Genomic DNA, 15,894 nt, shown 5'->3' on the forward strand with positions numbered 1-15,894 from the left:
GCAGTTTAATCATATGGTTTTATTCCAAATAATCCACACTAGTTACAGAACCTCAACAAACAAAGTGAAAAGAAGGCCCAGTTTGGTGTTGATGCTCCGTCACACAAACCCTCCTTTAATCTAATTCTAAAACAGTAAGCATTGTGAATACATTGCAGGACTTCCATCACAGGCCTTGTCTCCAAGAGGGAACAGCTCTGCAACAAAATGAAAAAAAAAAAAGTTCATCACTGAAATAATGTTTTATCAGAAACGGGAAAAAAAAGGACAGAGGATCAGACCTGTGAAACATTTGTAGCAAAGGTCCTCCTCCTGAAGGTCCTATGTGTTTCATGCGCTCCTGCCATCCCTCAGTGGGGCGGATCAGCCTGGACGGGTCTCTGTTTACATTACCATCCACCTGTATGAGTAAAACATCCACACATTTTACTAAATCTACAATTCTGTTTAAGTGAGATGTTGAATACCATTCATTTGATGACTGAATTTTATTTCTTTGACACTTCACTGTACAACACTTGCCTTCTCCTTCAGCTTGGCAGCGATTCTCCTCTGTCTCTCTTCTTTCTCTTTTTCCCTCAACTGTTTTCCATGAAGCTTTGCCTCCACCTTGTGAAGATCCTGCAAAGGTACAGTCAAGCCTTGTATTTTACAGCGTGCGGCGTCACAACCTTACCTGCTCTGTGTAAAATAGACCTGATCTTTAACATCTGCACTTTAATTAGCTGTGACACCTCAGTGAAAGCAGAAATATCTGATCTGACATTCCATCTTCCTCCTCTCTCTTTTTTTTTGGTCTTCGTACCCTTTCGCTGAGGTGTTTTATGACCTTTGCTGCCTCCCTTTGCCTCTCTTCCATTTGTCTCTGTTCTTCCTCTCTCCTTTCCTTCTCCTGTTCCTCCTCCTCCTCTCTCCTCAGACGGAGCTGCCCCTCTAGGGCCAACTTCACTTCCAGCTGGCGGCGACGCTCCTCCTGTTTAACATTTTGATTATTAGAGATAATCTGTTAGGGGCATCGACCAGGCACCTGCTAACATCAGGTTTAGCTCTATATGGGGTATGTATCAATTCTTAAAATGTAACAATACATCAATCAGAAAATAATAACAAAGTGCTGATCAACATTTATATATATATATAATTACAACTAAAGCAAAAGAAAAAAAACACCTTTTCCCGTCTCCTCTTTTGAATCTCCTCAGCCAGTCTCTGTTCCTCTTCCTGTTCCTCTTTTCTTTTCTTCTCTTCCCTCCACTCCTCCAGCTGCTGTGTTACCTCCTTCCTCTCCTCCTCAGTCCTAAAACAGAAGAGGACAGACAACACTGAAAAATACAGCGTGCAAAAGCGAAAACAGCAACGACCAAGAGCAAATATCACCCTTTTAAGCTGACCCCTTCAAACATTTCTTGAGCATATCAGATGAGGTAGGAGTCTCTGGTTTTGATTCCCGTCAGATTCACCTGTGCTGCTTGGCAAGGCTCTTGGCCTCCTTCTCCCTCCGATGAGCGTCCTCTATTTCCTCCTGACTCTGTATCCTGCCCTGGCGTTCTTTGTGTTTGCTGGCTTTCCAACGCTGAATAGCCTGGGTGGGACATAGGACAAGCAGTTAGAATTACACAAACTGAAGCATTTACTAAACAATAGCACCACTTTCAAAAAACCCTTTTTAAGTGCTTCTGGATAAGTCATCTTTATTTGTCATAAAATGTCTCCACCAGAGCTAAACAACCAATAGGAAAATACAGTGTAAAATCAGTGCTTGGAACTGTATCCAGTATCCTGCATATGGACTGTGGGAAACAAAGGCAAAACCCAACAGAACTTTAACAGAGAAGTTAAATTCAAAGATGTGAAATGGATAAACACAAATGATGTAAATGACAGTGATTTTTATTAATCCATCAGTTATATGTGGCACAATCTGGATTCAGTAAGACTCTGGAATACTACATACTTAATATATTGAAGGATGAGCAGCTATTCTTCAACCCTCATGTCACATGCAGTTTTCATGATGCTCACACCTCACTGAGGATGTTTTTTCTTCTTTCTACTGAGCTCACTAAGGCTTTATTGAGTTCTTCACCTCTCTCTTTCTCTCCTGTAGGTAGAGCAGCTCCTGATGCCAGTGTTCATGTTGCTCTATCTCCTCCAAGCTTTTCCCTGGTAGGTACAGTTTGGATTCTTTCCTGAAGGCTGCATGTCCGCTGTGCTTTGTCCAAATCTGGAAAATCAAAAATCCAGAAGTCACAAACCTTTTGGCCTGCTCTGGCTTGGCTGATGCTACCATGAGCATAAAAGTGAATTGTGTGTTTAAAGAGTTATGCTTTGCAACAGTCCCATAACATGCAAGTGGAATGTGGTAAAACAAACAAGTTACTGGCATAGCATGACAATATTGTGTTACATACTCTCAGGAAGGTTTGGTGGTCATATTGGTCCCAGCCTCCAGCGGGTCCACCTGTCTTCTGCAGGAAAACCTCCAGGGCTCTGACCTCTGCAGGGAGGTCTCTGTCATGGGACTTGGTCTTATGGCAAAGAACAAACCCGTCCATTACAGAGGCGATCGGACAAAAATGAAAATCCAGACAGGGAAAGCTGAGGCCCAACAAACCTTGAGAGTGGACGCTGTGGGTAGTTTGGGATTTGATTTGACAACAAGGCTCCAGTTTTCAATCCTCTTCTCATAAGCAGTGACCTCCTGCCTGCAGGTCCTTTCCTCCTTCAAATACCCCTCGAAGCTGAGAGGAATAAAGTAACACAAAGTATGACTCTGAGCGATATATACAGAGAAAACACTGATCAGTGCCTACTGTTTTGTCTGGTATTGCCTGTTAATCACCAGCCAACTTTACTTCAGATATCCTTTTACTTTCTGAATTGCTGCACACTTAGCTCAGGTATAAAAAAAAAGAAAGAAAGACAGAAAGACAGACAGACAGACAGATAGATATCGATAGATATCTGCTGTGTGCAGTGTATGTTTGCATTTTTTAGGAAATTCGACTTTTTATTTGGTCTAAAGTCGCTCGCTGTCACAAATGTTTTTACCATGACCGCCGCTCCTCCTTGAGGGTGTTTATTGAGATTTCCACCTCGGACATGATCTCCTTCAGTCTTTCGATCACTAAAATATCCAAGTAAAAAGGCAGAGATGCTATCAGCAACCTGCCCTAAAACACTCTTCCTTTGACTTTACCCCACATCGATGCTACAGGCACTGACTCAACAAAGCGGCACAAATATTGCTATTAACAATGATTCGGGTCTCACAAGACAACTGGTTAAAAGTGAAATTCATGTTGTATGTTTTTAGTCTGACTTACACTCAGGAGTCGGCTTTACATCAGTCAGATATCTCTGAAATTTTCTCACACCATTATGAATCTTCAATAGTCGCTTCTGAAGATTTATCTCTGGAAAAAAAAAAAAAAATGTTGTGGAAAGTGTTTTTATCACCCGGTAAAAATCGCTGCATTTGGGAGTGATCTTTAACAGCGGTTTACTGTTATTATTTATATCTAGAGAGGAGCTAGATATGTAAGTGTCCTCGACCCCATTTTGAAAGAGAGGCCTCGTAAAAAAAATAAATCTGGGGCAAGAAAGGTAAGAAAGGTAAGAAGGACTCACTCTCAACATTTCTTTCTCTCTCTAACATTTTCTCGTACTCCTCCAGTTCTTCTGACACATCCGTCCAGCCATTCTTTCTGCACTGAGCGTTCAGCGTCCTCTCCTTCTCCAACTTTTCAATCCTGTGAAAAGTGAAAGAAAATAATGTTTGCTTCCCCCCACATACACATTTTGTCGTCTTAATTTTTCTTGGAACAAAAGCCGAGGTGTAAACATGGGTCACGACGTTGAGAATAAAGTGAGAGCAAAGACAGAAAAAACTGACACCTAAAAAAAAAAAAAAAAAGATGAAGCACATTCCCGGAGGCGGGGCTCTGAGGACCTACAGGAATTTCCTTGGAAATACAGGAAATTTTTTCAAATTCACTGTTTTCTTATTGACAAGTTATTTGTCCAAATGTATAGAGTGCACAAGGATTCACAACCACTTCATAGTTTCACATTGTTATCTGCCCACTTACAGAACGGTACGACACATCCATCCATCCATCTCTCTATCTTCCTCCTCTTATCCGAGGTTGGGTCACAAATGCAACGGTTAAAGGAGGGAAACCGAGATATCCCTCTCCTCGGCAACATTCTCCCGCTTCTCCTGGGGGATTACAAGCCATTCCCAGGACAGAAGGGTCACATAATCCCTCCAGTAGGCTCAGGGTCTGTTCCTGGGTTTCCTCCCCGTTGGACATGCTCAAAAAAGCCTTTAAGCTTCGCTCCCTCTTCACCACAGCAGACCGGAGCAAAACCTTCATTACAGCCACCGAAGCCCCAATCCATCTGTCCAGCTCTCACTTCATCCTACCATCCCTTATGAGCAAGATCCCAAGATACCTAAACTCCTCATCTTATGGCAAAGTTTCCCTTCCGACCCGATGGCAGCCCCATTTCCGTTTGAGAACCAAGACCTCAGATTTGGAAGGACTGACTTTCATCAAACACTTCGGTTATAAATCGTTGTAACTTTTCTCATTCCACTGCATGGACACAGCTGGATGAAATTGACTAAATATCATATTTCCATATGTTTTTTTCCACCAGCTGATAGAGCTGACTGACTTATTGATAGAGTTGATGCCCTTTTAATCACGTCAGCTGATTATGCTGCCTTTCCACTGCTGAGGTCATGCTGTGGTGGCGGCCGTGGCTCAGTGGTTAGAGTCGTTCGTCCAATAACCGGAAAGTTGGTGGTTCGATTCCCACAAAAAAGATTGATGATAGCTGGAGGGGTGTCGGTCCACCTCCTTGTCACAGCCGAGGTGCCCTTGAGCAAGGCACCGTACCCCCGGGCGCTGAATGGCTGCCCACCGCTCCAGGTTGGCATCTGTGTCTGAGTGTATGTGCATGTCAACAGGTGCCAACCTGGATGGGTTAAAAGCAGGACAAATTTCGTGTGTATGCATGACCAATAAATCTAATCTTAATCTGTGTTTTTCTTTAAATATATCAAACAGGATTTTAATATGCTCCTGTATAAGTTTCAAATAAATGGCTGTTGAATTGTTGTGAACCGTTAGATCGTTATCGGGCAGAAAATGAACGCAGGCGATTATATCCTTGATTACAATAGTTAAAAAAATAAATAACAGTCTACTAAATTTGTATAAATCATTTGGTAAAGTTGGGTTTAATTCATTGAGGGATATTCATATTCCTATGTAGTTTAGTTATTTCACTCACTGTATCACAAAAGTGTTTGCATATTTGGATCTCGACATGAAACAAGTATTTTATCTTACTGCCGCCGGTTCTTCTCGGCCTCTCGGAGAAAATGCAGAACCTTCCGTCTGTCCAGCCGCTGATCCACTCTGTCGCTGCTGACAGGACATGACGTACTGTCATGCTGGCCACTGGACTCTCCTTCCCCCTGTTTAGAAGAGAAAGTCATTTAGAGAAAGTACAGCACAAGAGCTCACGTTTATACGTTAAACTAAACCACTATATCGCAAACTACGGAGCAGCAGAACACCCTTGACGCTGCGTCCGATAATACAACACTGCGCTAGTCGAACTCTTTGGCAACGTCAGAAAGGGTAACTACGTAAGAAGCGCTGTATCCATTGTCGGACAGACGCGCAGTGACATAATTCCTTAAATGCGGGGCAAAGAATAAAACTTGAAAATTGAACAAAACATAAAGATCATCAAATTAAGATTACAACGTTCCAGAAACTTGCGTGTGTGTCAAAAGCATCCAGATAACTTTCGCTCCCTTAGCTAACGTGAGCTAGCATTTACATGAAAACGCTCGCCTGTCGCACATATTTCTGCTCTCTCTATACATATGAGATATAAACTTTTAAGCGACCGTCAAATGTATAATATATGCCAGTTTTAGAGAAAATCAAGGAAACAACTATGTGATAGCTACCGAGCACTGTTTATCATCACATCGGGCGGTTGCTAGGGCGGCCATGTTTAATGGAGTCTGTCAAACAGAGCAAACTTTATTTATAAGAAGGTCCAATGACCAGTGTTTCAGTAGTTATTGGTTTCTACCAGCAGGGAGCGCTGCGTGTCAGTGAGTGACTTTAGTGGATGAACCCCATGTTGACTGAAACATATCGGTTCGTAGGTAGCTGTTGTCCAAGCTCCATCAGCCAACTTTAAGGGAGACAAACCTAATGTAACCAGGTTACGGTAACCATGACAACAGACTGATTTTGGTTTCATCAAACGCAGAAGCTGTTTCAAAAGGAATGGCGATTAGATCTAAGCCTTTCTGCAATGCTCACTTCAGATTTTATTCAAAACATAGATAAAACTTTAAACCGCACTTTAAAATGTAGTCTTGTATTGCCACTGGATATAATGTACACCTGAAAGAAAAAAAAAATGTTTTTATCAAAGCTGCCTGACTCAGCCCAATTAAGTTTTATATAGAATTTAAGTCGAGATGCAAACAGGGAAACCACTGAGGAAGCCGAGCTGAGCAAGAAGACTGGACCGATATGTAGCGATGGGCCTGAGATTTAATACTAGTGGATGTTTTCCAAGGGTTCAGAGAAGTACACGTCGAGCTTACACAAGTCTCTGATGAACTGTCAGCAGTACTGGTATATTTTCTTTTCCTCTTTCATGCTCACTTCGTCTTGAAAGCACACAAGTGAACTGATTTATTCATTAGATTTTGGGTAGACAAGCATCCCCACACCAATTAAACAATCTGATTTCACTTTACATCAACAAACAGTGCTCTGCTTCATTTTAAATCGTTTTGCTCAACTCTGATTAGAAATAATCTAATGTAAGCAGTTAACAACATAAGTACTAGTTTTGGGGGCCATGCTGAATTAGTCTAAAAATCCCAGAATCAGGCTAAAAATACCCATCATGGGCTAATTTTGTATGTTAATTGTTCTCTCGTACTTTAGGGCATGACTGCAGTGTCCTCGGTCGTAGCCTCATATTTGGACTGAAGTAGCTTCTAAATCCCTAGATTTTAATTTTCTTTTTGTAGCCCAGCTCCTGAGAAAGGCAACAGAATGATCCGACTGCAGTTCAATACAACTGGAGGGTTAGAGTTACCTACGCATCTCACTCTCTCAGATAACTGCTCATGCGTTCTACAGAGGCCTCAGTTATTTCTGTAACAGCTTTTTCATGATGGCCAACAGCTATAATTATTATGTGAGCTGGAGAAGTGACAGTCACAGAGAAAAGGAACGAGAGAAAGAGAGAGTGGAAGGAGTATAAATAGCAACCTGAATCCATTATTGAGCGCAGATATTGGGGATGGTCTCTCCCATGGGCGCAGAGGCAGAGTTGTCGTTGCAACATAAATAGCAACTGCTCTCTTTAATGAAGAGTGCTACAATTTCCTGTCTCATCCTCAGCCAAGAGACTCAGTTAATTTGATTAAAGGGACAATCAGATGAATCTTCAGCTGGTTGGTAAAACAAATCAGACAAACATAAGGATACAAAGTAGGGGATTTCCAGACCAAGGCAAAAATGTGCTCGTCAATGACTTGTGACTTAGAAAAGCTCAAAAATAAAGTTCTCTTGAAAGGAAGGCCCTGAGAAAGGAAGGTTTCGATGCACCGCTTGGCAAAAGTCCATCTACTGCCAGACTTTTCACTGCTTTTCACCAGTCAGTTTACTCAGTTGTCATCAGCTGACTTAAACCAATGAATAAAGCAGGTGGTATGACTTCTGTCTTCCACAGCACTCAGCTCTCTCACTCTGATTAAAGTGGCAATCGTGCTGTCTGTTCCAAGCAAAAGTTACAAGTTTTGCTGTCTTTTTGGAAAGCACGAGTGAAAATGTAGACAGTAACCAATCATGCCAAATTTCAGATAAGTCTGTTTCAGTGGAAATGTACTGGTGTGAAGTGCAACTAAATCTCAAAGCGTAAAGTTATCAGTCATTGAACTTAACTGTGGGTCAAAGAAACCACTGAGCAAAGTGAGAACATTCAAACTTTTTGCCTAACAGATTTGATGCTTTTTCTGATAAAAAAATTAAAGTTCATAAAGAGAAGAAGAGAGTGCGTAAAGGGAAGAGAAACTGACTCAAACTTCATTCAGGGGGGGTTTCCTCTGCTCTTGCTCTGCACTGACATGCTAAAACCTTTGGGTTAAACAATGTCTACTGAGGAGCAGAGTGAAGAGGGGGAGAGTAGCAAGACAGAAAACAAAAAGAGACAGACCTTTGATATCCTCCCAAAAGTAATGGCCCATTTGGAAATGTTATGAGACATGATACCTGTAAACTGAGAGGTCAGCTTTGCATTCATGGATGGTGGAGGTAGAACGTATATAGTTATTTATGTCGTCTGCCACCGTGTTTATTTGCACGTGTGCGTTTCCAGTGGAAGCCTGTGTGTTGTGCCTCTCCTCTTATACCACAGTCAAGTGTATTTAACTTGTGCAAACCTTCAGCCCTGCTGGCTGTCAGACGATTACTAAATGATGTTTTCAGTTAACACACCTGCAAGCGCACACACACACACACACACACACACATAAGGCTGCATTACCAGATCTGCAAAGTAAAAAAGTGCTTGAAGTCCCTGGGTTTAAGAATGCCCGCTAAAGTTCTAAGTTCATCAATCACAAATGGTTGGACAAATCGATTACTTATTTGAGCCTCTGAAGTGCATTATTAACAAGAAAGTCCTTTTCTTATGCAGCTGCTACACAGTAACTTGGAATTTAGAAATGCCTTTTTTAAATTCATGCTGCTCCCACATGAAGCTTACACAGTTGTCTCAAATGACTATAAATCACATATAAGTATAGCTTTAGTACAGGAAGTTGGCAGGTTCAGCGGGGGCCCAGAGCATTTTTTTTTTTGCCCAGGGGCTTCTTAACAAGGTACTATGGCCACACACACACACACACGCACTGCTTGCCCTGACACCTGCTGTAATCGTATATGGTATTGCAAAGCAACACGATCTGGCTGCAACCTGCGCAATGCTATGTTTTGTATGTAAGACTCAGAGAGGCTACTAGCCTGTGGGAGCGCATGCATTTGTGGATGTGTACATAGGCTATTAGTAAATTATTTGGACGGTGAGGAGCTGGGTTGTGAAGGCTGAGGGAAGGTGATCTGTCTAATTGCTTTTCCTGCTGCACTTCAGTCTGGGGCCTTCTGTGTCTGTGATATCAACACGCCAACGCTTCTGTGAAATGTAACTGGCTCAAATCAAACCTACAACTCACTCTCCAAATCAATGCTCCACCTCAGCTGATTTAACATGAGAGCCGATATTGATATCTAAGTTCTTGATTTTCTTGCATGTCTGCCAGTTAAATTTGATTTGCTGCAGGACTTCTGCAGCTAGACTTTGTATGAGCTGTTGGTATGTGTCAGAGGTGGTCGGGACCACATGGACCACAGAGCAGGCTTCTGATCCGAAGCTTGGTATTTCTCTCGGTATCTCTTACTTGAGGGGCCATGAGACAGTTTCTCCCCACTTTTCTTTTTACTTGAATCTGTTTCCCTATAAATTTACTGAAGGTGATAGCCTTTGGTAGACATGGAAAGCTGACTTTGCCTAATTAGAAGGGGGTTATTTGAATCATGTTAACTTCGGTGATTCTCTCCTTTGACCTTTCATTCAACACCACTCGCAGGGCAAAGTTTCCACTTGGCCAGCACCTCAGCTCAGACAGGATAACATGAAAGTTGCCTGAGCTACATTTTTTATCTGCATCATATTGATTTTTTTAATTTTTTTTCACACGATTCTTTTGGCAGTTGTTGTTATCTGAAAATGTGATTGGGTGTTCTTGTATGCTTTCACAAAAAACATCCAATCACATTTTCAGATTGCAACAACTGTTAAAGATGCATGTGTCACTGGAGTGGCGAAAAAGCGTGTCCTCAGCTACACCGTGCTCACAACTGTTTAGCAAATTGCAAAAATCCAGATAAACCCCATTGTTGTACGAATATATATACATAAAATGTGTAACAAAGGAAAGGTTTTTTGTATATCTGATAAAAATGTATATGTACGCACAGTTTATGTCCAGAATTATGAAATAACTAAATGACGAAAATATTTTTTCTTTATTCTCATTTTTTTTGAGTTATTGTAATACGTAAAAGAACAAGCAAACACAAAATGAGCAAATAAGTAACAGTTTGGGCCCTAAGAATGCTTTGGGAATAATATTACCAAATCCCTATCAAAGAGGAGTATTGTCAGATGAAGAAGAAGCGGGGTCACTATTTACTCATCTTTGAGACTTGGATGCATGTGATGGTATGCTGTCATATCTTTTCTGAAAGCTGTGGATGTCTTCCTGTGCCACAACTTTAAGAAGTGTCTGATAGAGAACGGCGTCGCTTAGGAAGTTGATTTTCAGTCCATCTGTAAATCAGTCTCTCGGTTTCTACTGGCACAAATAAATTTGTGTTTGTTTTTTTTCTTTTGTTCTTAGTACACCTTTTGACATTCTGTTGACTTTACGTCACAAGGTGTTTGATATCCCAGTGATTGTATGTCAAAGGTTCAACTGTTACAAAAGTTGTTTTAATCTGTTCAAAAGGCATTTTATAATTTGTGACTTTTCAGTGTCAGTTTCTCGTCCCATTTTACGTTAGAATATGAAGCTAGCTAAATATTACAAACTTAACATGAATTATAAACCCTCCTTCATAACTCATACATATCACCTGGACAAGATTCAATCTGGTAAACATCTGTTCGAGTTCTTATGTGCAGAAATAAAGGCGAGGTACGGAAACTCAGCTGCTCAGTAGGTATCTTCAGCTTGCTGTATACAGAGAGCCACTCTGGTGAATACTGTGATAAAGTCCTTATCTCACCCACTGTGTTTTACACCGCAGTCCTCATATGACTTGCTAAGAGGCTCTTCTTATTCTACTGCTTTATATAGAGTGGTGTGGTACTGAAACTTGGGCAGTTTACTGATGCACAGGACAGTGAGCTTGATCTGCTGTTTTCTAGGTAAATCACGATCTTCATATATATTTTAAAGGGTTGACAAAGAACAAAACCACAATCTCACCGCTTTGTTCATTTTACAACTGCTGTGGTGCTTGTAATCATGACATATATCATCTGTTAATTTTACTTGCTGACAAATACTTCAAAGAACTTTTCAAGCCAACATAATAAAATGCCTTCTCCAGGTGCTTTTAGAGATGTAGACTGGAATTGTTTTCCACTTTTTTTTTTTGTTTATATAATAAAAAAAAAAGGTGAAACACATTTCAGACGGAAATATACAATTTACTTAACAAACAAATATAATCTCCATCATATTTCTTTCTGAATTATTTGAGTGTAGCGATCCAAAAATGAAAATGAAATGAAAGAAAGCTGGGAAGTCACCGACCAGCTTATCTTAAATCCTGGTTTATTTTAATCAGTACATCCAAAGTCCCAAGAGCCAAATTTTGTTGTGTGATGCAACTCCTAATATCTAATTTAAGAAGACAAAAACATGAAAAATGCTGCTGCAATTTGGGTCGCCCCTCCCCTAAAAGATGAAGGTCTGCTCCAGCCCTGACTAAAGGGATACTTCCTGCATCATTTACTGTCACGGGATTCTCACAATCTGATTACCAGCAGCCACGAGGGCAGCGAGGTTGAAATTTCCAAGTACACTTCCCATACTGGCATAGAGGTTTCTGTCCCTTTGCCAACTAAGTTTGGTTCACTGAGACCCTGCAGTGGTCAAGCCAACTCAGCAGCAAAATAAGACTCACTGTAGAAGACGGCGTGACTGAAAGGATGGCACCTTTATAATGACAAGTTCTTGGTATTGATGTTGCGCTGTGCCAGAGATGTTAGCAGCAAGGTAACTTCTAAACCCAAACGAGCCCATTCAAACTGAGCACCATTTACCGTGTTAAAGGAACAGTGTTTTTAGCCTGTTTAATTAATTGCCAGCCTTTCTGGCTGTGTCCAAAGGCAACAAAGTCTTGATACTGCGAGAGCTACATCTTGAAATCAAACTTCAAAGTGTTTTTTTGTAATAAATTACATGAGAAACCACGCCTTGTTAATCTCCAGACAACCTCATATCACCCTGAACAAATACAGACGGTAAAGCAGTATCATGTGAGAGGGTTTCACATCCAAAAATATCCCTGCTGTCGGTACAGTTCATTACACTCATTTACTGCTATTGGTATAGCAAATGATATTGCAGGAAAATGCTCATACCATCTGTTGAATAATGAGCAACAGCTGGGGCCTGGTCCCTGTCAGTGGGTCTCCTATAAGCTGATCAAGCATTAACTGCCAGAAAGTGAATGGGGACTCATGTGGAGCCTGGGGGCTGTTTCACGGTGCAGCTAAATCTGTGCTGTTTGTTGGGTTTCCCTGTGGATGACCTGCAGGTGCTTAGACGAGCTGACAGCAGACGTGCCACTCAGGGTTCACAGGGGATGTGTCTGCTTTAATGAGCAGTGTGGCCGCTCTAAAGTCCATGGCTGCCGGTGTCAACCAACCCCTGATGCTTTAATGACACTGCAGATTTCAACTCTTAACGAGGCCTGTCAATAGCAAAGAGGAAGACAAGCTTCAACTTTTCATTTTGATTTTTAAAAAAAAGCACTTTTATGAGTTCTTGGCCTACCTTCGAGGGAGTTTGGTCATACCTCTGTTATTTCTGTAAGAGCCTTTGGAAACTCACAGAATACCGAGGAGCTCACACATCAAGAAATGCAAAAGGAAGCACTTCGACTGACGGGAGCTTTGAAGGCCAAACTGGGTTTTCCACTTTTGTTTTTGGGTGTGGACAAATCAGTTCTCCTTTGTACCCTCTGCCGCACCCAAACTTTGTCTCAGGCTCATTCAAAGCAATCCCCATCAGCACTGTGATATAGTGGTATCCTGTTCAAAGCAGAAAACACGTCTATCTGTGTTTGGACTGAAAATGTATGCAAACAAACAAACAAAAATATAGAGTAAAAAGAAAAACTGGATCAGAGGTCTCACTGTGATCGTGTGTAATGGACACCGGAAGGCCAGTGCATCTAGTCCCTCCTGTGGACACTGGATCTGTCCCTGCCTGTTCCTGGCAGCTCAGGACCAGAGCAAACAGTCGATGTTCTTTGTGTCAATTATCATCTGCTGATAGGTGTCAGTACAAAGAGATAGGGAGAGAGTGAGGGTGTGAGTGCATTTTCACGCATGAAAGTGTAACGTGTCTGAGCACTGGAGGCATGTCCAGCTGGCAGAGTAGACAATGGCTATGAAATAAAAAAGAACAGGCTACCCATAGTTAAGATAATTTCTAAACATCTAAAGGTTCTGGTAATGACAGCTTTTTCATCTGCAATACTTGGCGCCCACATGCTCTGATCTGTGTTTGATTCAACACAGCAGAGCCACAGCGAAACACCGGGGAAGGTACAGTACGTGGTTGTTCAATATAAAAGGAGGTACCTTGTGGAAATTATGCATCCTCAAAAGAGTGTAGGTGGCCCTGATGACTCAGTATGGCTTCGTGGCAGATGGTTTGGTCATGGAAACAAATGTAGGCATAGCCAAACATCTTAACCCATCACGAGGATTTGTTGCCATTAAAGCTGCACTCTCAGTGAAAAAAATAAAAAATAAAGGTGCTGTAGCCTTGGGAAAAAAGACAAAACTGTATTTTTAATTGTTTTAAAAAAGGAGGACAACTTCTTACTCAAAGAAAGAAAATATCAGACACATGATACACATGATAAAAACTAAACTCCTATAGGAATGTTTTGCACCCAACAGGCTTTCTGTTGTCCAGATAAAAAAGGAGAAAAAAACAAGAGCTTCAAGTGGAGCGGTACATGACCAGCCAGTTTTGAGAACTCCTCTAAAGCAGACTTTGATATTTGCCTCGTCATGGTTTAGGTCATCACACTCTTATCTGGCCTTGAAGCTGTTGTAATGCACAGTATATGGTTATAAAACAATTCTAACATGATGGTCTGTGTTAGTAGTCAGGTGACATGAAAAGGAAGGTCATCTTACATCTATGGGGGGGTGGGGGGGGGGGTAAATAGCTATAAAGATTTTGGGTTTTGTTGTTGCTTCTCCAGTTTCTTCCATGTATATCCACATGTATGCGTGTTCTTCATGCTGCTCAACCATTTGTGAGCAGTTTTCAGGTTTTGGAAAATGTTTAAAAAGGTTTTCTTTTACCTTCACATCAGTTGGTGGTGGATTAAACATGCAGATGGTTTTTCTCAGTTCACCTAATTAGACAGAGCCTATAAGATCCGATAGGTCACTTAGTTGGGCCAGTGAAAATATGTTTTTTTTAGTATGTCAGGTGTCCACATTGTGTTTCAATTGTCATTCTATATACTATTTCAGACTATTAGAAAACAATGTGTACAGAATCTGATGCTTTCTGATGAATAAATAATTCCTTATATATTATGTAGTTTACAGAGGCAATCTTCCATCTTATAAAACAGTGTCTGTGTGTGTGTGTGTGTGTGTGTGTGTGTGTGTGTGTGTGTGTGTGTGTGTGTGTGTGTGTGTGGGTTTGTGTGTGTGTGTGTGTGTGTGTGTGTGTGTGTGTGTGTGTGCGCCCATGTGTGTTATGTTATACTACAGCAATACACAAAAAAACTCACAAAAAACACAAAATACTTCAACAGCAACCAAAAACACAACAGTGATAAAACACACTATAAATCAACACAATAGTCAATAATTCAAAAAAAGGTTTTAATTGTATTTTCTGAAATTTGATTGTTTTACTGTGGGATATTTTTCTGTTTTCTATAAAAAAAAATTCATGGGAACTGGAAACAGTAGAGAAAGAAAATTCCTATTTTCTGCCAACAGGGTTTTAGAAGATTTCAAAATCCTCACCACTGCAGCTCTGGGGCTATTCGAGATCTGGAGCACACTTTACAACTGTGCTGTTTTCTTCTCTGAGAATTGGGCTGCAGGATGTCTCAAGCATATTATTTCTTATTTCCTCAAGGCAAAAGGATGTGACTTTCAAATCTACCAGAGCCAAAGCCCTGATAGAGGCTGACATTATAAAGTCAGATGAGCTTCCGTAAACTTTCATTCTCAGAATCAAAGTGAAAGTCTTGAGTTTTACGAAACACAAACAAAGAGCAGCATCCGGTTTGCTTTGATTTGTCTGTGTGTGAAACAGCATCTGGGTCTTTATGCTGTTGGCCTGCAGGACCAGCAGCATCAGCCGTCCTGGCTACAGCATGAACAAAAGACAAACAGTTCTATCTATTAAGAAGTGGGGCACACTCTTAGTTTTCTGTGCTTTGTAAAAGATGAAAATGTTCTTGGCACACAGATCAAAAGAGCCACCAGAGGTGTTAACAACTCCTTATCTACTGGTTTCAGAGAGAGAGAACAAAAAATGATATTCTTACATTCTTACCACGAGGAAAGCTGAACTTCAACAACTTTTGTTTTTGTCTCATTAAAAACCTGTGCATTTGCAATTCTACTAATAGCATCACTGCCTCGGGGTCTGAATGAAGTATAATCAAGCCAACTTCATACAAGACTACTGACAAAGGGTTTTACAAAGGTACACTTTTTTTCGTCAGTATTTGTAAAGGCCTACAGATCCAACTCAACTATCAGAAAAGTCAGAACGTCAGCATTTGTGTCATGAGAAGATGTTGTCTTTCACAAGGCCAAAGCACAAGCTGCAACGCACACAAGCGATTTCACTTCTGTTGGAAACTGGAAAACATTGGAGCTAAATTGGAGTTTGAAAACTTGTGTCGGTGGATCGGACTGACATCAGTGAGAAAGAGTAAAAAAGCTAAATCAGCGAAGCTAAAGCTAACCAGTTGTGATGCAATGTGA

General features: G+C 41.0%; 1 protein-coding gene across 1 annotated transcript; it reads right to left on the bottom strand.

The window, feature by feature from the left end:
• Positions 1-7: 7 nt before the first annotated feature.
• On the bottom strand, positions 8-6,050 carry ccdc112 (coiled-coil domain containing 112). The gene is made up of 14 exons (XM_075469016.1): positions 5,996-6,050; positions 5,364-5,491; positions 3,631-3,752; positions 3,327-3,416; positions 3,052-3,127; positions 2,615-2,741; positions 2,412-2,528; positions 2,087-2,224; positions 1,461-1,582; positions 1,171-1,297; positions 806-973; positions 523-621; positions 282-400; positions 8-197 (listed from the first exon to the last, which is right to left on the bottom strand). The coding sequence occupies exons 1-14, from the start codon at positions 6,038-6,040 to the stop codon at positions 167-169; spliced, it is 1,509 nt and encodes a 502-aa protein (XP_075325131.1). The 5' UTR covers positions 6,041-6,050; the 3' UTR covers positions 8-166.
• Positions 6,051-15,894: the final 9,844 nt, after the last annotated feature.

This window comes from Odontesthes bonariensis, chromosome 6, assembly GCF_027942865.1.
Source record: "Odontesthes bonariensis isolate fOdoBon6 chromosome 6, fOdoBon6.hap1, whole genome shotgun sequence".
In the NCBI taxonomy this organism is placed as follows: Eukaryota; Metazoa; Chordata; class Actinopteri; order Atheriniformes; family Atherinopsidae; genus Odontesthes; species Odontesthes bonariensis.